Raw genomic sequence first — 24241 nt, 5'->3', positions numbered from 1 at the left:
TTGCGTTGCGATTGCCAAAAAAGGATCGACGATAGCGCAAAATGGTTAGGCGTACCTCGTTTTTCGTAAATCCAACAATATTCAAACAGTTTTTTAACGATACCTGTGTAACACAGTTTTTCTAGTTACCGTAAGAAATGAAATTTTTCTCAGTGCAGTGATTAAGAAAAGAGTCGTTGCTGTTTCACCGAGAAAGGTTTCTGGTTCTTCAGAATATTACAATACGTACAGTCCTTTACCAATTTGATTTTTGACACTTGCTAAAACGTATACGTATACGCAATGATTGTTTACACGTTACAAAAAATGGAAATGAGCGAAGAAGTTCTTACATTATAAGGCAATTGCGAAATATGTATCCCACAGAATATGATGATCGGCCATATTTTTTTCGAAATATAACTTCGTACTTCACGATATCAATTTTTGTCTTCTCCATTTCACTCAACGCAAGGTATGCCGATGTCTCGCAATTTCACTTGTCATAGACGATTCGATGCAAATTTACCAGTTTCACAACTCATATTCAGCCAAGCAGGCACGGCTGCTGGGGTAGGAAATTGATTGCAATAAATTCGGCGCCTGGACTCCGAGAGTAAATATGTTGACACATATCGTTCTCTCCTTTATAGTGTAAAAGTGTGTAAACGAAATTGCGCGGTGTGTATTACATTTTCAATTGACTCCCATCCCACTGCTTCCCTTTTCTATTTTAGTTACAAAATTTCTCTCCCGCAGTGTCGGAGATAAAGTTTGACCTCACTGCAAATTACAGCGACTGATTAGAAGAATAAAACATCAAGATAAGCAAGTAAAATAAAGCGCCCTTATTTCCGCCCCCTAATGTATGCCCCAAGTCTCGTGAAACCCGATTCCTGCATTGTGGCCGGCACCTGCCCTGGTTTAATTCCGTTATGCAGATTTGGTCCGAGGTCTCTCGAAATATGGGAGTCGTTGAACCTCGACAGTGCGGGGAGTTGTCTGCAGGTTTGTCCCACGCGACGAGGTAAAATCGTCGAGACACCGCAGCTCATTTCGTTTCGTACAGCTAATATGGCTTCCGATAGGGATCGCGCTCATCCCTCTCACGAGTCGTAATTCCACGAGGTTTTGGTTCACCGTCCGAACCCGATTTATGGTCCCTGGATCTAAGGACGCGTACCGTACCTCCCGGTCTAATATAATAAATTTCAAGTCCGCCGAGCTCTCTGGCTCGCTCCCGTTGAACCGGAAGTGGTCAACGGTATCGGTTTAATATCTACCGCCTCATTGAACTCGCGGTATACTTTTCTTCAAGAATATTATAATGAATGCACGTGGTGCCGCGTGATCTCGCATATGCTTACCTTGAGAAACGCGCTGCCTAGTTTATTCCATATGTATATACGGATGATTTTCAACCCTCGGGAACAATTAATTCAATTATATGCAAACTTTTGCAGGTGTAAGAGAATGCATATCGACTTGGGCAACCGAGTCCTGTCTCGTTTTCAATTTCCAACGTCTACTCAACCGTGTGAACAAATTTCTGGAATAGGGCGCGTCTGTGCCGCGTGTATAGCTATTAATGTTCACTATATGTATACGTAAGATGCCCGCATTTTACGTGGGAAACTTAGAAACTATCATTTTATCGCAGGCCATTGGTAACTGGTGGAACAATATTAATTATTGAATTATATTGCCTGTATGTTAAATAATCCTGCAGGTATAAGCTGTGACAAATTATATGGGCGTCATTTTACATACATGCACGTAGAAAGTCATTCAGCGAAACTACTTAATTCTTTCAGCTGCTGGAAAAGAATTAGGTACAATTGGTAGTAAATTTGCTTTCATTGGATCTTCAGTACATATCGTTAAATCTTCACTGAATGATATTTACCATGTTAGAAAATTGAGTTCTCAATTTTTTTCAATTTCTGGTCATAGTTCGACCATTTTAAAATATCCAAGTTACAATAATTTACCACCAAATTGTTTATCCAACCGTACGTCTGTTTGGAGTATTTAAGTTCCAGTAAAGTCGTGGCTCGCTTTGTAAACTACAGAAACTTATATTCTTATTTGTATATTCAATGATTCACTGTTTTCTTCTACATTTTGTTTTGAGGTTAGATAGTGATAGAATTAAATTTTCTTGGAATTACATTGTAAATGTTGTGTTCACACGAATAAATATTCGAACACCCCGTTCTTTTCCAGTTAATTAAAAATCGCTAGTAAAGTTCTAAAATAGTTGCTTTGGTATAATGAAAAATATTCAAATCACGATAAACGTTGATCGAACGGAGAAAATGGACCGAGTTTAGGTTTGTAATTTATTTTACACAACTGTTGACGTGCTATACCCCTAAATATGTAAGGTATTTCAAGGTAGACTATGGTCAAGGTGAAACAGTTTGCCCTACTTGCTTTTAAATCGCTGGAATAGAATTTATGTGAAAAAAAATGGTCCAACCTGTATCACTTGATGAATTTTAAGAGTAGCTCGGTGCTTTTGACAGTTCGTACAAGTCTTGAACCAATTGACGTCGACTATCGAAAGACGTGCGAGCTATTCCTACAGTTGCTGGCGAACGTAAATCATGCAATAACGTTGAGACAGGAAATGGAGCGGTACCATTGATGAAGGGAGTCGATATCAAGCTGATTGCGAGCCGGTAGGTAGTCCAAGGGGCGCTCTGGTGGTGCAATGAGCGAAGTGAAGTCGCGTGAGAAAGTATCTTGATGAAGAAGCAGGTCGTTGGTGGAAATGTTGAATAAATTAAGGCTTTTAGCGGAAGTCAGCTATGCCTGATCGATTGGAGACAGATAAGCACCGCTCCTCCCGTGGGTATTTGGAAGGGGATACGTGTTGGCTTATGATACACGCTAAACAACTTCGGACGGACATGAGGATACTTTTAATTTTTAGTTTACCCCGACGGTGGAATTCACCCTGTGGGGAGAAACTACGTCGGGCTTCTAATATACTTCCTAGGTGGGTTTCTACGCGGTGCAGGTGCGGGGCACGCATATGGGTACAAGGTATTAATCCAACGATATGCCCGCTTCGATCGGAAAGATGCATACCGTGAGAAATATTGAAAATTACCATTCGCCATTCCGCTTGGAGTATGGGTCGACGTCTTCTTGGTTTGGAAACGATCTTTTCGCACGAATTGTTACCTATAGAGTTAGGCATGACAATTATAATGTGTTTCTGGGCACTTTTTGGCGTGAAGCTTGATACACTGTAAGAGAAAATCCGGTATGGACTTCAATAGACTATAGTTTAGCGTCAATCCATAATACTGTCTGACATCAATATCCCACTAACTGATGTTGAATTCCCGAATTGACCACAAAAATTGATCTATTTTAGTCCATACTGGCCAATACTTGTCACTTTTAACACGACCATGTTTTACAGCGTAAGGTTGAAAGGCTTTAATATTCGATTGCATAATTTCGTGCCTAATAAAAACGTCAATGTTCAAACAAGAGTAATTAAAAGACATTTGCCATGTGAATGAAAAAACGTTCATCACTGACTGGCGAGTACAGCTGCATAGCAATCGCGAGTCTTTTTACTTGCTTGACTATTAGTTTGTTTTCACCCTGCATGCATTGTCACTAACTACGTTAGTGTGATCCTTTTGTTATACGTGTACGCGATAACTGATCGTCCGGAATGGTGTCACCGATAAATCGTAAGGATATCTTTCACCGCGTTGATGTGACTTTCGATGTCACTTACCCAACATCTTGAGTGCAGTGGGCATGCAGCAGTGGGGCAGGAGGTTCGAGAAATTTCGAGGGTAGCGGGTATGAGCGGTGCTCGTCTCGAGATCTGGATCAGAATAGCAACGACGCTGCTTCTTCGTCCCGCTCCTGCGATCTTGGGATTTCTTTTGGTCCATCTCGTCTTTCTCTTTCTCCGTCGGTCGAACGTCCGCGACAAAAGGCGGTATAAAGCGATGAACAAGACTCAGTGGCGGAGGCCGTGACTGATTATCACAATCCAAGTGAGTGACGTGACCCAAGTCAAAACGACGCTGAGTAAAAAGTGGATTTGTCCAATCACGGCTCTCTTTCTCTGCGGCATGGCTGAAGTTTTCGCATCTCAAGACCTCGCCAAACAAACGTCCTGTATTGCAAACAACAAAACCCTGTTATACGTTATATGTCTCCATAGATGGGCGCCAGCTGAAGATCAAGACTGTGGCACCGGTGCAGATTGCAATGCGGTGCATCTCGAACGGGAGCTCGAAATCCCCGATCCTGCTTGGTTCCTTTAGGGCATCCATTTGTGCGCCGTTACCGAAACCAGCGCAAATTACTCCGGTCCTTTTATACGAAGAACCGCTACTTCAGCTTTTTTCTTTCCAACTTCATACGTTATTCCTTTATCGTGATTTCGTTATACCACACACATACACCGGCGTACTCCGCCTCAGTGACTTATTGAGACCCAATTCATTGTCGACAAAAATTACTAATTGGCTGATGATTCGCCATAGCGGTAACTTTCGTTCCAACAAAAAAACAGTCGCTTCGATTTAAACCACTCAACGTTCAAGGAATGGGTTCCACATGTAATACGTACTTTCAGCCATATACTTTGTGCGGAAAATATTTTTGCCTAGCTTTCAATCCAATTTTTCCTACACGAAAGGATCGAAGTACATTTCACGATCTCGAGTAATTCAGTTTCACGTGTACAGTTATCCAAGAAACGAACTTGCCGTTTGGAACACCTTTTCGTCCCATGCAGGCTACGAGCAGGGACGTAGACGTTTTCCATAAGATGCACGTGCGGTCCTCGTACGCACTTGTTTCGAGTGTGTATTCTTCTTCGGTTCGGTTCTCACAGCGAGCGATCGAACGCGTGTACCTAACAATTTCAAAAGACCGTTGAGGCAGATAGCATCTGACCAATGCATTCTTCAAGGTTCTGCTCATTTACTCCTATTTACAATTAGCAATGTTACTTGTCAGCACGCACCATGAAATTTTAAGAGTCTAAAGAACCGTGTAAGCAAGTCTCGAAAGGATGAGGGTATATGGCACCGATCCACCTGTTTTCCTGTATCACACCGTGTCTTGCAGTCGTTTTAAGAGCCTGGTATGTAATTCTATTCATACCTGTTCTGGCACTTGTAGAGGAACACGTGCTCCGAAGACGTTGTGGGATGGACGGTACTGGAAAGTCGTGACAGAAAAGGAGCACGTGTGCGTCGTTGGTTTGTTGAAATTTAACGGGAGGATTAGACGACTGGAAACGATCATTACGCACGAACGATGAGGCGAAACGATCCACCTGTGAAGCCGTGCGGGATGAACGGCTTGCATCGGAAGAGTTTCGAGTTTGAAAAGGTGGCGAGGACCACGAGCGTCGATTTCCCACGACAGAGATCATCCGTCCTGCAACAAAACCAATCGTGATCATGTGCCACTCCAATTACCTTCAATGACTTTGAGGTATTTCTTCAAAAGAGATCATCTCCGGAGGGTGCCATGCGCAAATACGATTCACCTCTGCTCCCGGGTCGCAGGGGTCAATTCATGCAGGGTATACTAACGAATCAAAGCCCATGACGATTCAAGGGGCACCCCGGGTACGACGGGATTCGAAGTGAAGGATTTTTGAACGAGATTCAGAACCAGTGATGGCGGGTGTGTATGGGGGGACCGCAGAAGCACAGAGAGGGAGAGAAGCTAATGCTGTACGTTAATCGACCTTCGTTAAAAGGGCTGGACATAATTCCAGTGTTAGTGGAATACTACTCAAATTTCACAGTAAAAACGAACTCTTTTGGGTTAGATTTAACAATGTTTGATGGCACGGGGTAGAAAATGAAACTTTTGTAAATGTAATATCGAGGAACTTAGTTCCGAAGGATAAAACTTTTCCTGGGTTTAAAAGGCTTCGCAAATTAGCGATTTTTCACCATAAAGTTAACACCATTGAATTGGCTTTAAGCTCATACTCTCTGATTCGTTCATTTGAATTCGACTTGTGAGCGGACGTTGTGCGTTGAAAAATCTGTCTCCTGATGCATGCGTTGATGTAATAAAAATTGTATACGTATGGGACGTAGGGCAGGTTTATACCAGCCGCTGAAAGTTCGGTTGGTATTTTCTGTAGGATGTAAAATAATTAACTATCCGGATCGTATAATAGCTCGCGATGCTGAGGCATAAATTCATGAAGCTGTTAAAGCTGTGGTATGAAGAGTGAGCTGGCGCACGCACGAGTCGTCCCGATGAGAGTTGATACTTTTCACTGTGCAGAGACTGTTAAGGCTCTATCAACGCGGGCAGAAGCCGCAGGGTGCTGCTCCTACTCATTAGAGAGCCAACTAACCATTAACACTGAGTTATGCGATGGCGCGAGGCGCAAGGTGCACTTCTTGGCAGCAGTATTGGTCATAACCTCTCTTCTCCAGGTACCGGTTGTGAACGGCGAACGGTGAACGATGAACGCCGCGTTATTAGCCGACAGGATAGACGTCTCGTGATCCCGGCGGAAAGAGAGAGGGAAAGTGAAAGAGCTCTGGAAACTAATTACTAATTAGTTGCCTTTGGAAAATTATATCTTAATCGTTCCGTGACGGTCAAACTGGAACTCTGGTGATGGGAAGAGCAGTTTCGTCTGATAAAAAACTCACGCGCCTATATTTATTTTATTGCATTAGGAACGGATCCTTAACGGTCTCTCTTTCTGTCCTTTAGCCACGTTCGAAATCATCGTAATCTTAACAGGATAGAGCATTGGTGTGGAAGCGCAATTTTCTCACCATTGCACACCAGAAACAGAAACAAACGCGGAGGAAAAGGATTATTTGAGTCAAGTGATATTCGTTTGATTGAACTGAATGTTGTATTCAAATGCGGCAAACACAATACTTACTTAGTTCAACAAAATGCTTTTGTCGGACGAAATATCTGTGACAACTTAATATATATATATAATTTAATCAAGCCTTTAAATGATCACGATGACTATTAATTCATTCAAGATAACATCGCGCGAGTTCTTTGCATTAACGTGAATTTTGTATCAATAAAATGTGTGATTGAGATGAGTAAAAATTTGTTTTAAAAATATGAAATTGTTGTACGAAAACCATTCGATTTTGTTGTAGTTCATGTTTTGTTGAGTCAAGAGTTCAATCATTGTTACAGATAACGACATTTGTAATAAAAACTTTTGCATTAACTATACCATTAGAGTTATATTATATATTTGTATGATTCAAGAATTCCGTTCCTTCCGTGCAATGAAACGAATGCTTTTTGAGAAGCATAAACGCATCAAATTCTCTTCTTACTTTCGAAAGTGATTTTAGACATTTTTTTCGCCATTCAGATCGTAGCTGATGTTTAGAAGAATCGAATGAGTCGTATGTTAACGATTGTGTACAAACACACGCGTTATCTCGCGATCGGTCTAAGAGAAATCGATGATATTTGGGTTGCTGGATTGCGTTTCACATCAACTGTAAAGCGAACTCTAAGCAACATCGCGTGTTCATGCGATCGATTTTAATTGTCAAGCAGAAATTTTCATATTTATCACGCGTTTTTCATCATTGTTTTATATCAACTTTTTGGAGAATAAATACGCGAAGAGCTAAACGATTGTCATGGACCATATCTTGCACAACAGTTTTGCAACGGGATTCAAAATTCCGGGGGGTTCAATCGGTACAGCATATGATCCGAGATTTTTCCAAACAGGATTTTGAAGATCAGAAGTTGCTTCACGTAACGATTACAGCCCATTAATAAGATGAAATTGAAGAGGATGAAGGGCTGCTGCCTGTCCCTTGATACCGGTTTTCCATATCCACATCTTAGGCGGGTAAGAAACAGGCAAAAAAAAAAAAAATGTTGAACGCGGTACGGTTGTAATTTATTAAACGTAAAACAAGGGATGTAATTAGCCCCAGCAATGCCCTGCTATTAAATAAATTTACAGACACTTTGAAGGTGCGCTTCCGAGGCGTTAAAATTCGAATGTCTTATACGATGAATTTATCGCGGACATTCTTAACAATCACCTGAACCGAGAAAGATTTACCGCCGTTCTAATTGTCCGTAATCGTCGGTAGGATGCGCGCACTTCCATCTCTGGTACACGAGTACTTACTCCTGCAATAAGGTGTATAATTATCACGATCCGACGTCAGAGAAAATCAGGTGAAGATTGGTGCTGCTGCGGCTGCCATCGGTCAGCTCGCGAGTCAATTTTATCATCGCAAGTCGGTCCGTAGACAGTCGTCGATTGTTGTAACTATCATCATGTTGCCTGGACAAGTCCGGGTATAATTGTCGGCGCAGGATCTTCCTCGACCCTTCAAGTCGTAAGTGTTTTACAATTCATGCGGGTCGTGTTCACGGTTCGTTGTACTCGCTAGTAGCGACTATGCGTATATATACATATATATAATATTGCAGCATAGATCCCAAAGTGATTTACGGCCCTTTATCGACCGTTATTATCTCAGGTCTATGTTTACCAGATTCCGCCTGGCTCCGTGCTCCCATGCTCGACTTCGCCTGTATCAGGTTCAATATTTAAATGTAATTTATTGAGCTTCAGCTACACTCTATTAAACGGGCTGAGTCCTAATCTGCCCGGAAAACGAGCGTAAGAGAGAGAGAAAAAAAAAAAACACGGCTGTACAACACATCGAAGGAACACAGTTGGATATATTGGTAAAGACCCGTTTAGAGACCAGTGAAGATGAGACGCTAAATGATACTGAAAACTTGTCAGACACAGGAGTCAAATTTTTCGGCATCAAATGTTAGATAAATTCAGGAAAGTTTTTATACACCGCGGACAAAGGGAAGAACAGTTGGAGGAAACGTTGCGTTGAAGACAGGAAACTTCAGAATAATGTTTACAGCGCAAGGAACAAAGACGATTAACTTATTCACACAATAATTTCTCCCGTCATAAAGTTTCTGCACAACGAAGAAATTACGAATACATCGCAATAATATCGAGGTCTAGAGAAGAGCGTTAACAAACGTTTTTCAGCAGTCGTTGATTTTACTCCCATATAAGGGCGTACGCAATAATAATGATAATTAAAAAAAATCATATGACAAAAACCGATCGAATTCCGCAAACCGGAAAAACAGTGTTTACACCTTTTTGCAAGAGGTTATTTACTTGTGCAATCACTTGTACATTGCTTAGTGAAATCGATTCAAGCTCTTTTTTGATGGGGTAAATTATTGAAAATCACTTGAAATCATGCCAAGTCTTCGGGAATCATAAAGTCTTTCGCAAAATCACTTGAAAATCGTTTGAAATTGCTGGAAATCGCTTGAAAACGCGTGAAATCACTTGAAATCGTACGGAAATTCAATGAAATCACATTGTCGCAGATGTACTGATAGACCTATTTCGCCGTAGAACAAATATCATGCAAAATGAAAAATTTCAACATCAGATTCGACTTTACTAAGGTATCCTTTCTCTCTCGCTTTCTCGTGTATATCGGGTGTTCGTGCTTGCTTTAATTTTATAAAAATTTTGTAATCTCAATAACCGATTAGCGCGTATTCAGCATAATTGTTTGGTGAATCCAAAAATATATCTTATACGAATTTATATTGCGAACGAAATTGTTTACTTTATTTTTTCAACGTTGATTTAGGAGCAAGATGTCACACCTTACGTTATTTCATATAAAATAATACCTGTAACACATCGTAGATGAAAACCATGGATTGTCCCATCTTGTCATGAAATCATCGAAAATCACCTGATCTCTAACAATTGGATGAAAATGTACTCGAAATCGTTCGATTAAGTATGAAATCACCTTAAAACGACGTGAACTAGTTTTTAAAATTGTTAAATCACCTGAAATCGTAAGGAATTCCCTGAAATCACACACGACATCGAGAATCGCATGAAATCGCACGCAATCAATTGAAATCGCTGGTAATCAGGAAATCAGTCGTGCCCTTCTGGTTCTCAACTATCGATACAACTGCAATGTGAAAATACATTATACATTTTGGGATTGATAAAAAATCATTCAACTTTCCTTGACGAAGACCGTTTGTGTCCGACGAAGCTTTTCAATTCATCTCGAATCCAACGTACATTGTTACGTCGAAACTAATTGTAGGATTAAAATCCAACTAAGACTCTACAAACTAATGCGACCAGAACCCGCATATCACTATTGTCTCCAAGCGTAAACCCCACGCTTACATCATTTAATAATGATTAATCTTACGGATGGCATAACTAATAATCAATTTATCATTGATACCTAGATACGATAGCAGCCGCGTGCTTTTGATGGGGAGGTAAAGATATCTTCTTGGACTAGTGCATCATTTCACGTTGGAGACAATGATTATACCCCGTTCCTTAAATGCGGCCGTCTTACGCTGAAAACTTACCGCCGTAAAGCATTCTGGGTTGTTGCAGATGTCTCGGATCGATGAATAATACAACGAAATTCATGGGTGTAATGACGTGTTGCGGCAGAAGCTTCTCTCAAGTTGGTACCATAAGTATATTTTGCACAGAAGTTGAGGCCTGAACGTACGTACCGGTATGTTTTTACCGATAATCGCGACTCGGAACTTGAGCGAATGCGGTCCTTAAGACATGCACTTTTCAGCCCTCCGATGCAGCATTGATGCCCCAATACGAGTGCGGCTTTTACCCTTCCGTTTGTCCAGACAAGTAGGCTCGGACCTCCACTTCTATCTTTCATCCTTTCTTTCCTTATTCCATATATTGTTAGCTGCGCAGTAATTCAAGGAACGACCAAGTACGAGTATTATTCCACATGAAGAAATAGGGAAAAACTATTTATTCAAACGTCTGCAAAAACTGCATCGGAATATCTTTCTGGGCATGTTCAGCGACGTTCATTTACATAATCACGATTAGTATTTTGGGGAATTTTTTTCAAAAATCTTTATCGACGTATCGAGTATTTCAGTAAAGTTTTATAATAATATAATCCGTTGTTCGGAAAAAGTATACTGTTTCGGTACCGCGTGCGATGATTGTTTGTTGTAAATTCTTTCACATGGTAAAGCATGAAAAGTAAACCCCGAACAGTTCCGACGAAAAATCGATTTTATTTCAATGAACAGCTAAAACGCGAGGCAATGGAAAATGATCGAGCATTAAAAATGTTCACTTTATCCTGTTTGGCGGTCGGTCTGCCCTGCGGCATTTCCTACCCACGCGTTTGTGCATAAATGCATATAAAATCGTGGCGGGAAATGGGACGGCGGTGTGGTAGCGAGTGGGTAATTACGTATGAGAAGGAAATTGAAATCAGCAACGCTTCGGGTGACAACCGTCGTCTGAAACTCGTACCTTCCAAGTGGCCTGCAATCACGGTGGTTAATGCTGGTAATTATACAGCAGAATTTGACCCATATCTTGAGGCCTTCCGCTCTGCATCAGTGATCCTCTATTCAACAATTTCACGCATGCAATTTACCCGGTTTTCGCGAAATAAGAACCAAACGAAACTCTTATGGACCCCGCTTTCTTCTTCTTCTTCTTCTTTTCCCCATCTCCAACGCTCTGACCCTACGTATCGGCTTCTTTCTACCGCTACTGCATGCAGTTTACGTTTTGACGGTTAATATGTTACATGAATTTTGGTACCGTTAACGGTAAAGATTAATCCAGTTCACAGAGCTTCGGGTTGGACATGTGAAAATATAGTAAACGAATTGCACTTATTAATATAGTAAGACAGAAATTATTCTGTTCAATTAATGACCGTCATCTATATTGAAATAAAATCCACGAATATCTGAGTATTACGAAAGTAGTTCCGAAAATTTCTCATATATTTTTCTGTATTCTTCGCGCATAGTTTGAAATAATTTTTGGGAACACTACACGGTGTAGTCGAATTTTGGTTCCGGATTTCGGGAGCAAATTTTCAGTTAAAACACGTCCTCAAAGCCTCCATTCGGTTTAATTTTGATTTTCACCAATTGTACCAAAGACCAATGATTTTCAAATAATTTAGATACCTTCTAGAAAGGACGTCAAATATGAAATCAACCTAAATATTTTCCCCCAAGCAACGTTTATGTAATTCATCGATTGCGTGAGGTAGGTCTTGAGTCTTTAAACAAGGAATATACTTTATCTTGACACACTTGAAGGCTGCCCCATATTCTCTTGACAGACGGAAAATGTTACACGTTATACGCAAGTTGTTTCTCAAGCTTGCGCAATACGTAATTCGTCGTCGTGCATTAAGTATAATTCACGCCACCTCAAGCAGGTGAAGAGACACGAACACTTTTCTTCCATGACAAAAGCCTCGGGCATCGATTTCGTAAAATTCTTTGACGGGATTGAAATATAACGTAAAAAAATTTCGCAGACTTGAATAGGGATGAGCGCACAAGCCCGTTACGAAAAATTCATCTTTGTAACAGAACGAAAATAATTAATCATTAACCGGTTGACTGGCATTGTATCATACATGATCAAAAAAAAGTTTTGCCAATTCTGCTTACGTATCATATATGGTCAAATCGAATAACTTTCTTGTTTTTCAACCAATTTGAATGAAACTTGGTGTACAATGGTTTTTGAGGTCACTGAATCTGAATCTGACAATAGAATTGCAAAATTCCATATGGCGGATCCAAAATGGCCGATCCAAAATGGTTACAAATGTTCATATGTTACAGAGATTTCAGAAAAACTTTATATAGGGCTTTTTGCCGTCACTGATTACTGATCGGAAGTCAAAATTTTGAAATTCAATATCGCGGACTCGATATGGTTGAGCAAAAATGACTTGTTGTTTAATCGGTTTTGAAAGTTTTGAAAAATGTATAGAGGATTTTTTTCCTCACTGATTATGATTTTTAAATCAGACTTGCAAATTGTATAATGGCCGACTTAAAACGGCCCACCCAATATGATGAACGAAAAAATAAATACTTTGGAAATATATGAGTTACCTATATTGTATTCGAGTTTGTAAGTAAGTCTTAACCCCCGTAGTTAGCTGATGAAATTCACCCCCATCTCCAATTTCAGGGGTTGAGAGTAGTAGAAAAAATTAGAGTATCTGCTGCAATTGCCCCAATTTAAAAATTTAAAAACGATTTCTGATGAATCGGAAAAATCGAAAAATTAACCACGAGAGTTGGAAAACCGTATTAATAACCCCCAAAATCGATTAAGCGACTTGAAACATCCCCATAATCCAAATATTACGTGAGTGGCTTAATTTTTCGACTTTGCCAGTTCAATTATGAATAATGAAAAATGCCGTGCCGGTCAAACGGTTAATTTGATTTCAACTTGAACTTTGGGATACTTTTTTACTTTATCACTTTGTCCGAATTTCATTAGTAAATATAGTGATTTTTTGTACACCATTCGAGCAATCGAAAAATCACATAATTTTCGAATCTTTTCCCTAACGATGAAAAAAATTTACACAAATTCACGACGAAACTATCTCTCATCATTGATTTGCGAACACACTTGTTCGATCGTGAATTGCGTACCTACATCCTGTGTGGATTCAGGTAGACGAGATCTCGGGTCTGATTGTGAAACTTTCTGGTTCTTCCTTCCAATTGTCGGAGGAACAGGGCGGATCCTCGGGTCGGGAAACGGTAAACGGCATTCGGTAGAAAGTCACCGGATCGTGTTTGAGGACGCGATTAAATCCGGCGTACACATGTTGCCGTTTATGCCCAGCTTCCTTCGGCCGTCAGCTGGACCCTGCGCGACGCGTGCCGGCTATCTTTTCATCATATTTATATCCGGTCAGTCGTCCGATAAAATTTACGCAATTCGAGTATCGATTCGATACGAGCCGGTAATCGCCCCCCCTAAATTACCGGCACGCGCTTGAATATCGTTCGAATCTCTTCGGCGTTTCTTTTCTCATCTTCTTCATCTTCTTCTTTTTCTTCTTCTTCTTCTTATTGTTGTCGTTGCTGTTGTTATTATTATTATTATTATTATTTTTATTATCCTCTTCCTTCCAGACGCGAGCGCAGCGGGACTAATGAAACGGAACCGGTGTTGCAGCGCCGCGTTCACAGGTGGACGAGGGTTAATGTATAATGGAAAAAATACGGGACTATAAAAATACTTGGGCGCGTGTAGCGTGACGGGGTACACCTTAGCCCGAGGGACTAAAAGGGTCCTCCAGAAAATACCTCGGCGCTCGTGCTACGAACTTCCATGATCTCACCGCCATCGCTTTATACACACACAAACACACAGACGCAGATATGCACCTCTTGGTCTCTACATATGCGCAAGACGAATGACGAGATCCGCAACGGCATTGATCACCCGGTTTAGTGGCTAATAAAACGATTCCTACATTTCTTTACAATCTTCGTTTTCTTTTTTGCTTATATTTTACTTTGTATGTTTTGTTTTCTCAGGAACATGGACTGAGAAAAATTTCATTTGTTACAGTGGCTAGAAAAATTCGGTAAAATAGGTATCGTTAAAAAAATTGTTGGAATATTGTTGGAATTACGAAAAACGAGGTACGCTTAACCATTTTGCGCTATCGTCGATACTTTTTTGGCAATCGCAACGCAAAATCAGTTTTTGAGGTTTCTCTCAGTGTGATTTCATGAATTTTGAAAACTTTTGAAAGTGTAGTGTAAGCCTTCCTTTGCGTATGTTTAGTCAGGTTGTAATTGATTTGGGGAAAACTTGATTGTTGAAAGTAATGATTGAAACCAGTTATGTGAATGGGGGCTCTTTTCTTAAATGTATTCTCAATTACGGATGATCAGAAATTTACCACGCAATATTATAGCGGATAGTGCAGAAATGAACAAATTGTTACAGTATGTAACTGTAATTAAGTGAAAAATTTTTTCAATTCAGTTTTTCTTCGAAAAGTATCTTTTATTCTTGACAATTTCGAAAACCGAAATTGAATGCTTTCTTTGGAAGCTTAATCATAAAAATTTCCTTCATAGATACAATGAAAAATTCTTACCGGAAGAGCTGAAGAACGAGGATTGAGTAACTTTGATAGAATTTTATGCTGTTTTATTAATTCATTCGAAATTACCAATTGCAAACTTTCATCGATTCAAAGAATAATGTGTTTTGGAACGTCTAAGTCCTCTTTCGGTTCCAAAATTTAAACATTCGGCAAGTCATTACACTATGCAAATGAATCTCACTCATACATGCATCTCACATGGTCGTCTCTTCGGTATTATAAAAGACCATGTTTTTCTTTTTTTTTCTTGTAGTATCCTATTTGTATCAGAATTACGCCTTTAACCCTCAAACTTTTCTTTTCGTCCAGAAATAATTATCGATCTAGTTCGCTCAGGGATCGAGCAGGCGGAATTATACAAATTTCGAAAACTTTCGTGGATACGAACATATTACACACACCTAAGCAATTATAAATAGTTAATTAGCTCTGGCTGATCCGGAGAGAATATTTGACAATGGTATAACTGATATACGTGCATGTAAACATGAACGAGACGCCCGCGTCAGTGGTAAATCCAATTAAAACTGGAGCTAATCTCCGGGGACGATTTCCGGTTTCCGGTAAGCCCAAAGCCTCGAAGCTAGGTCTGATCCTCTGATTAGCACTCGGTATTGATGTCTGCCCATCCTTTATAATAATCCTAAAGAAATCCTTCGATATGTATTATGTATATTTACGAAGATTATACGACGTATAATACATCCGTGTAACTCTAATTTTGTACAATGTATCTTCGGACAGAGGGATGCAACAAGGTGCTAATCAGTTATATTTTTACGACGGAAGTTTTCTGTCGTCTTAGTTATTAGATATGCCTGGAGACAATCCGCTATGACAGCATCGACAGCTTGTCAGTATGACTTTTAAGGGTTCCAACGGATATAGAAGCTTCTCGTGGAAGAGTAAACAAAGAAACTTTTCATGTTTAGAGCGTTCGTGAAGTGGTATTTTCCGGGTCTTGGATCAATCGTGTGAAACTGCTGTGCGTTAACTAGTAAATTGAAAATGTTATTCCTCGTGAAGCCGAGACTGATTTTGGTTGGGCACTCTGAGAAAAAATTCATTTGTTACAGTAAATAAAAAAAATTCAGTAAAACAGGTATCGTAATTTTTAGTTCCGGTTACCGCTGAGTCCTTGACTCTTTTTATTTTTTATTACGATAGAAAAATATAGTTCTAGGTAAAAAATGGAAATTAGAAACATAAAAAAAAAAAGTACACAAGCTGGGAAAAACAATCGTTTATTCGGAAAAAGTAGTAAGAAGAAAGAAGTACACATTTGTCGGTGAAACATTGAAAATCGATTTTATTTCCGGTCGAACCGAAAGTTCAAATTAAACGAGACATGACAATTTTTTACGCCCATTCTTTGATTATAAAATCCTGTAAGTTTAAAATTTCTTCAACGAGCCGTTTCCGGTATCTTCCGCATCGAAAGTTTTTTTTCTAAAAACTTGATTTCCGAATTCTGGATGTCGGAAAACGCGAATATTCGTTAAAATAAGAAAAAGTGATTTTCGTAACGAAACCAACACTCCGTCTTGTGTCGCCGAGGGCGATGAAAAGTAAAAATCAACGAACGCGTGGCAAGTCGATTAAATCTCCCGAAAACACGGCACGAGGCTTGATTGGCCGTACATCGTCCGATATCGTCCTGGTGCGTTCGGCGCAGTGCATTGATTAATCGGGAGACGCGGGTATTTCGAATTGGGCGCGAGAATTCAGGAGACAGCTTTATCGAAACTATAAGTAACCGCGATCGTGCAGGCGGCATTATAATACCGGTGAACGGTGAACGCGAGGTCTTTCCGATGTTCTTACTTGCGTACGTTTAATATCTCGAGGCGATTCGAGCCGAGGTTCGGAGCCCGTCGTATTAATACATCAGCTGCGCGCGAGCGACGCGAGGCGAGCCACTTTGTCATTCCGTAAACGACTCGGTTATGCTCGCAAAGGTACCGTCGTATACGCCGCTAATTAGAACCCCTTACGACCGTGTTACGCGCCGCGACAGGATAACTTTTATGAAAGCCGGCGGATAACGCGCTTCGAGGAAATCTTATTGGTCGAATGAGAAGATTAAATCGATTCGCTCTTCGTTTTTCGACATTTTTAATTCAGAGTTAATTAAAATCGGACCAAGCCTCGTTTCCTGCCCAACGGATAACTCGCTTTGAATATACGGAGTGGATTCCTAACGACTGCATGGTCCCTTGGCTGTTAAAATTTAATTCGCACGCGTTATAATCTGAGAGCGGTTGGTTCATACACTGAGAAAAATTTTATTCGTTTTAGTAACTAGAAAAATTCAGCAAAACAGGTATCGTTAAAAAAACTGTTTGAATATTGTTGGAATTGGGAAAAACGAGGTACGCCTAACCATTTTGCGCTATCGTCGATCATTTTTTTGTAATTGCAACGCAAAATCAATTTGTTCGGTTTACTCTACTTTTTTAGTCAAACAAGGCTTTAACGTCAATTTATCGTTGCACGAGCGTTAAGTTTTCACAACAGTTGCAAGAAAATACAGTAACAGCGATCCTAGTGAGAAAGAATAGCAACGGATACCAGACTTTCCGGTAACAGCTAGAAAACTAATTTTCATTTTCTACCTAGGACTATATTTTTCGATTGTGGTAGAACAATGAAAATATTTAAGGACTGAGCGATAACCGGAACTAAAAATTTCTCTCAGTGTATTAAAAGAAAACCGACAAAATAACAGTGCAGTGTCAAAAAATAGCAGAAATAAAAATTCACGACATGGCATACCTGAATGACTTGCATAACTTTGACCGTGGCTGGCACTTGATCTCTTTATGCTTCGAAGCCCAGTATTTATAATTGAGATAATTATGACGGAGCGTGGCTGCTGCAGTTAATAATCACTGCCTGCTGGTTGCGGAATTGGGCCTGATTAAACCGTATAATACGCAATTGTCATGGTCCCGTGTATACGCATGTAATATAAGTGGAGCGGCTACCTGTGGAGTCTGATTCGCAGCAGTGCGGTGTCAAAAAAAAAAAAAAAAAATTAATCAATTAAACGCCGGGCGTTTTAACGATCTCTACGGACTGTACGAGGCGTAATTAAACGTTAATTATCGGTGGTTTTGTACGTATGTATCATACATGACATATGTGTATATATCTTTTTCGCGCCATTGGTGTATGTATTGAATTATACGAATATGACAGGTCTTCCTAAGGATCGAAAAACGTTGGAAGGAAATCGACGCTTTCAATTGAACTGATGTTACGACCGACTTAAGTGTATGTGATAATATTTGTGAATCGTAAACTCAGCCTCTGAAGCTGTAAGAAAATTTGTGTACATCGACTCTCGTTAAATAATTGCGGATTGATTTATATTTGGATAATTTAAATGCCTCCGTTATTTCAACAAGATATAGCAACTTTAATTAAGAGATCGTATCGAAATGAAAAACACTTACGGTACTCCGAATTTATTAACGATTTAAAACTCGCGTGCTTGTTTATGCACCTCGATATTTGACGCGAAGTTTTATTTTACTTTCACGTGTGTAAAGTAAGCATGCAACTGTGTGACGTGTACTTTTTCCAGTGCGGCGGAATGAAAGTGATCTTTTGATTGATATCGCTGTCAAAAATAATACGATTCTAACGGAATTTGTAGTAAGTAATTACAATTTGTGTAATAAATGAGAGAAAAACACTCATCGAATAATCACAAGCTTCCAATGATTTGAAAGAAATGTATTAAATTTTCTTGGAAAGTTGTAGACAATTCGAATAAAATATTGTCAAATACTTTGTTTGATCACAGACAGGCATTTTGAATTGATCCCGTATGACGTTCTTAATATAGTCATTATGAAACCATATTTTAGATCCATTTAGATGAAGAATCTCTGTACAGATTCTACACAACAGAAGAGATAGATTTTCAGAAACAAATCGGAGAGAAAAGTTCTTTTTTTCAAACTTCTTCTTCCGTTTTCGAAAGTGAGTGATGTTTATCTTCGAATGTTATAAAAATAATAGAAATAACAATTACACTTGGCATCGTTGAAAATTTAATTTTACAACATCGCACTGATATTGATGATGATCTATAAATGTTGAATTGGCTGTCGAAAAAAAAAGATGATTTGTCTCAGTTACTTCGTAAAAAATAGTCCGGATACAGAGTTCGGAAGATTAATTTTATCTTAAGAAGATAACATCGGTGGAATGTAAAATTACAACATTCCACCGATAAAAATTATAAAAAAAAAAAACGGTTCAGTGAGTTCGTTGAAAATAGTATTTTGAATAAAGTGAGCCATCATTGAATGAAGGCTAAAGAATTCACGAGATTTCTAGTTTTAAGTGACTTTAACTGAATCATCGATATCTAAGTTCTGTTTAGAATTTGAGTAATTTCTGTTTTTGTATTTTCTAAAAAGATTAGACCGCGAATGCGGTAATTCGATGAATACAGAATTCACTGCCATTTCTTAATAAAATGAATAGATGGTGTCGATTCTTGGTGAACAAACCTCCTTAAATCGAAGCGATGACGTGGAAAACGAGGGGACTTATTTACTTGGTTGAGCCGGCAATAATTAAACGCGGGATCGGCGATACAGGCTGCTCGACGCTCGGGTGACAGAGTCTTGACACCGAGGCACGGAACCATGTTCAACATGGAAATACAGTCAGGGCGCCAAGCTGACGCGAAGAAGAACTTATGGGAGAGACGTGTAATTAATATTGAACTTGATCGAAACACGTGTTGTTATATGTGTGTGGAAACATGCGAACACAAAATGCTTATGTATCCACAGACTGAGAGAAATTTTTAGTTCCGGTTACCGCTCAGTCCTTAAATATTTTCATTTTTTACCACAATCGAAAAATTCAGTTCTAGGTAGAAAATGAAAATTAGTCTGGTATCCGTTACTATTCTTTCTCATTACGATCACTGTTGCTGTATTTTCTTGTAACTGTTACGAAAATTTGATGCTTGTGCAACAATAAATCGTTGTTAAAGCCTTATTTAACTAAAGAAGTACAGTAAACCTCGAAATTTTTCTAGTTACTGTAACAAATGAAATTTTTTTCAGTATACGTGGTCGGCGGTTATTAAGGCCTACCAAATCCAACCATGTGTGTTATTATCCTTCTAATTCTTTCATCAATGTTTGTTTGTTTTATAATGTATTTTACTCTACGTTTAAGATGTTACGAATGTAAATAAGTAGCGCGCATATTTATGACTAATTGATTGTTCGTTATTTTTAGTGCCTCGATACCGATGCATCCTAAAGGAGCAGCGTAATCAGAAAACGACCACCTGGTGTCAGATATCCGAGCAATTAACCCGTTCACTTTAAAATGAAAACGCCGTTCAAAAGATTTTTCGGTAGCACCTTCTACCTTATAAAAAATTTTGAACGTTCAGATCACAGGTTTCCGATGGATATTGAAGACGCACCATCACATTATTTCACAGCCTGAACATAAATGATAATAACACAATTGAAAGGGGCATTTTTGGCATACTTACTCGGCTATGCCCTTAACTTAAATTATTTAATCGAAATCTGTTTTAGTTTTTTTCAGCGCTTGAATTACTTCGGCACGTAATCGAAGAGATTAAAAATGGTCACCCTATGCGAACGCAGTTATGGGACGGTGCTGGTCTCCCTCCTCTGTGAAAGTTATAAGGTTGCCCGTCGCCCTTTGGCACCGAGGTGGAAACCGAGCACCTTGAAAGGCGGCACATGAATGACACGCGCCAAAATTAAGGGGATTCCATATCTTTTACCGCACGCTCATGTATATCTATGGAGTGGCGCGAGTGACCCGGTGGGTGAAAATTGGCGATTTCCGTTACCCCGAGACAACCCAGCAGTGATCGTCTTTCCGTGTAAACTGCATCTAATTGCTTTGGTCGCTCATGCAGGTCGTTCAGGTGCATTGTGGAAACGTTATAGAAACTTTATATGCTGCGGCATAGTTGCATCTGGAATAATCGAGTGCTCGAGTGAAAGAAATTTTCAATTCCGTAGGAACGTAAAAAAAATTCAGTGACAATAAATAGAATTAATTTACAGTGAAGACACTTTTTATACACAAATATAATCGAATTTTGTCCATGAAACGACATGCTTCATTGATTCAAGTAAATGTTCATACCTAACTATGTCAGCAGATATTAGTGGGATCATAATTATATAACCAAAGTTTCTCTAATTTTTTTGTGTGTGGTGGAAAAAATGTCATTTCTCAATTTTGTATAATTAAAATGTTCTTCAACTTCATGTTAGTTAAAACTGAAACGAAATGACTATGGTTCATTTAAGGTGGAATTTTAAATATATTTATATTCTATTCTTTAATATTTTGATTAATTTATACTTCAGACTAAAAATCGTGCATCAAATTATTTTTGAATTTATTTAGGACTTTACTTGAGATTTTATGGTTGATTCGGTAGCAGAAGGTCGTATCTGTCAGTCCAGATGACATTTGTCTCTTCATTAAACTGTTATTCAATTTCAATGTTTCTAATCATTATTTCACGTTTTGAGCGTAGATACGGTGAAAAAAAAGAAAAATATACACCGTTTTGCCTTTTTCAACAGCATGTGATATAGAGTAATACGTCATTATCTATCGAAAATATTATTCACGTTTATTTTCCGATTGAACACTGCTTTTCTGGAATAGAACAATCGTGTAAGAACTCACGAATCAAGTTGAAAGTGATGCAAGGAAAAAAATTTTAAAATTAGTTGTAAAATAGACATAGTATGCGGTATCTATGGAGCGTTAATCCAGGACGTAAAAAGTCACGTCGCAAAGAACTCTAACCTCGAGAGTGCTAATCCTGGACGTCAAAACCTACCACGTAGAGGACCCGGAGTGCCAAGCCTACCGATTACGAGTCTTGGAAGTTAAGACTCACCAAGTAAAGGACCTCGACATCCAAAACTACGAAGCGTTAGTCCTGGTAGTTGAAATCCAGCAGGTAAAGGAACTGAAGAGCCAGAACTATGAAGCGTTAGTCTTGGTAGTTGAGATCCAGCAGGTAAAGGACCTGGACATCCAAAATTACGAAGCGTTAGTCCTGGAAGTCGAAATCCAGCAAGTAAAGAACTTGAAGAGCCAGAACTATAAAGCGTTAGTCCTGGCAGTTGAGATCCAGTAGGTACAGGACCTGGACATCCAAAACTACGAAGCGTTAGTCCTGGTAGCTGAAATCCAGCAGGTAAAGGACCTGAAGAGCCAGAACTACGAAGCGTTAGTCCTGGTCGTTGAGATCCAGCAGGTAAAGGACCTGAAGAGCCAGAACTATGAAGCGTTAGTCCTGGTAGTTGAGATCCAGCAGGTACAGGACCTGGACATCCAAAATTACGAAGCGTTAGTCCTGGAGGTCGAAATCCAGCAAGTAAAGAACTTGAAGAGCCAGAACTATGAAGCGTTAGTCCTGGTAGTTGAGATCCAGCAGGTACAGGACCTGGACATCCAAAACTACGAAGTGTTAGTCCTGGTAGTTGAAATCCAGCAGGTAAAGGACCTGAAGAGCCAGAACTATGAAGCGTTAGTCCTGGTAGTTGAGATCCAGCAGGTACAGGACCTGGACATCCAAAACTACGAAGCGTTAGTCCTGGTAGTTGAGATCCAGTAGGTACAGGACCTGGACATCCAAAATTACGAAGCGTTAGTCCTGGAAGTCGAAATCCAGCAAGTAAAGAACTTGAAGAGCCAGAACTATGAAGCGTTAGTCCTGGTAGTTGAGATCCAGCAGGTACAGGACCTGGACATCCAAAACTACGAAGCGTTAGTCCTGGTAGTTGAAATCCAGCAGGTAAAGGACCTGAAGAGCCAGAACTATGAAGCGTTAGTCCTGGTAGTTGAGATCCAGCAGGTACAGGACCTGGACATCCAAAACTACGAAGCGTTAGTCCTGGTAGTTGAGATCCAGTAGGTACAGGACCTGGACATCCAAAATTACGAAGCGTTAGTCCTGGAAGTCGAAATCCAGCAAGTAAAGAACTTGAAGAGCCAGAACTATGAAGCGTTAGTCCTGGTAGTTGAGATCCAGCAGGTACAGGACCTGGACATCCAAAACTACGAAGCGTTAGTCCTGGTAGTTGAAATCCAGCAGGTAAAGGACCTGAAGAGCCAGAACTATGAAGCGTTAGTCCTGGTATTGAGATCCAGCAGGTACAGGACCTGGATATCCAAAACTACGAAGCGTTAGTCCTGGTAGTTGAAATCCAGCAGGTAAAGGACCTGAAGAGCCAGAACTATGAAGCGTTAGTCCTGGTAGTTGAGATCCAGTAGGTGCAGGACCTGGACATCCAAAACTACGAAGCGTTAGTCCTGGTAGTTGAGATCCAGTAGGTACAGGACCTGGACATCCAAAATTACGAAGCGTTAGTCCTGGAAATCGAAATCCAGCAGGTAGAGAATATGGAGCGCAGGATCAAGAGGTAGAGAACCGGGTGCTCGAAATCTGCGGAGCGCGATTTTCGTACGTCCACTCTACTGCGCGTTTATTTCCAGACTGAGGAATTCGGCAAACTGATTTTCGTCGTTGACGGTTATCGATCGATGACGTAACAGGAGAAAAAAATTTCGCTTACGTCAAAATAGAACGTTTGGATATCCGGACATTCAAAATTTCCGCCTTTCAGCTTTAATATAGCGAATATTTGATTCATAGGTACACTGAACAGTGATTGATAATTGAGGTAACCGTCTTACCAACATCTTAATCAATATCAGGACAACATAAAGGATGATGGAATAACAGATAAACTCCACATACATGTGACAAGCTATAGATTCTCGGATGGTGTATATTCTTGCCAAAGAATCAAGAGCAACAGAAAGAAGATCAAGAGAATAAGTACACAAAGCATTTCACAAGCCTCTTCTCCTTGAAAAGGACGGGATCGTGGCGCATGCAGGGGCACCGTTACCGAAGCAGTTTCGACCCCGCAGGATCATAGCATGAAATCGCTACGCATCGCGGCATGGGCTGCTTCTCACCTGCCGTACAGGTGCCCCCACTACCATAGGGTGCCCACCTATCCCATACAGTCTACACGTCTCACATTAAAGCGCCTGCATGTGGATTCACTCTGTCTCTGTGTGAATATTGCCGCATGCTCGGCTTACCGCGAGATTGACTGTATAAGATGGATAGACAGATTGTCGAGTGTTGAAATAAGATATTTAAACGA

The 24241-nt window shown here is 39.9% G+C and overlaps 2 protein-coding genes across 2 annotated transcripts in view; one reads left to right on the top strand and one right to left on the bottom strand.

Moving 5' to 3' along the window:
• Window positions 1-24241, bottom strand: part of LOC124299136 (kelch-like protein diablo) — a 136605-nt gene that overhangs the window by 31616 nt on the left and 80748 nt on the right. Inside the window, exon 3 of the mRNA XM_046752113.1 lies at window positions 5131-5409. Within this exon, the coding sequence (XP_046608069.1) occupies window positions 5131-5337 (207 nt within the window). The 5' untranslated portion in view covers window positions 5338-5409. The remainder of the gene's footprint in view (window positions 1-5130; window positions 5410-24241) is intronic.
• Window positions 21800-23253, top strand: LOC124297792 (uncharacterized). The gene is made up of 5 exons (XM_046749106.1): window positions 21800-21830; window positions 21902-22137; window positions 22198-22617; window positions 22678-22917; window positions 22978-23253. The coding sequence occupies exons 1-5, from the start codon at window positions 21800-21802 to the stop codon at window positions 23251-23253; spliced, it is 1203 nt and encodes a 400-aa protein (XP_046605062.1).

Source organism: Neodiprion virginianus, chromosome 2 (assembly GCF_021901495.1).
Source record: "Neodiprion virginianus isolate iyNeoVirg1 chromosome 2, iyNeoVirg1.1, whole genome shotgun sequence".
NCBI lineage: Eukaryota > Metazoa > Arthropoda > Insecta > Hymenoptera > Diprionidae > Neodiprion > Neodiprion virginianus.
The sequence above is the reverse complement of the archived record's forward strand: the minus strand, read 5'-3'. Positions and strand labels throughout refer to the sequence as shown.

Bases quoted from the DNA above. Each gene is read 5' to 3' on its own strand.
- LOC124297792 (XM_046749106.1), top strand. From the start codon at position 21,800: ATGCGGTATCTATGGAGCGTTAATCCAGGAC. The intron at 21,831-21,901 runs GTAAAAAGTCAC...CCTACCACGTAG, and splicing joins ATGGAGCGTTAATCCAGGAC to AGGACCCGGAGTGCCAAGCC. The intron at 22,138-22,197 runs GTAAAGAACTTG...GAGATCCAGTAG, and splicing joins TGGAAGTCGAAATCCAGCAA to GTACAGGACCTGGACATCCA.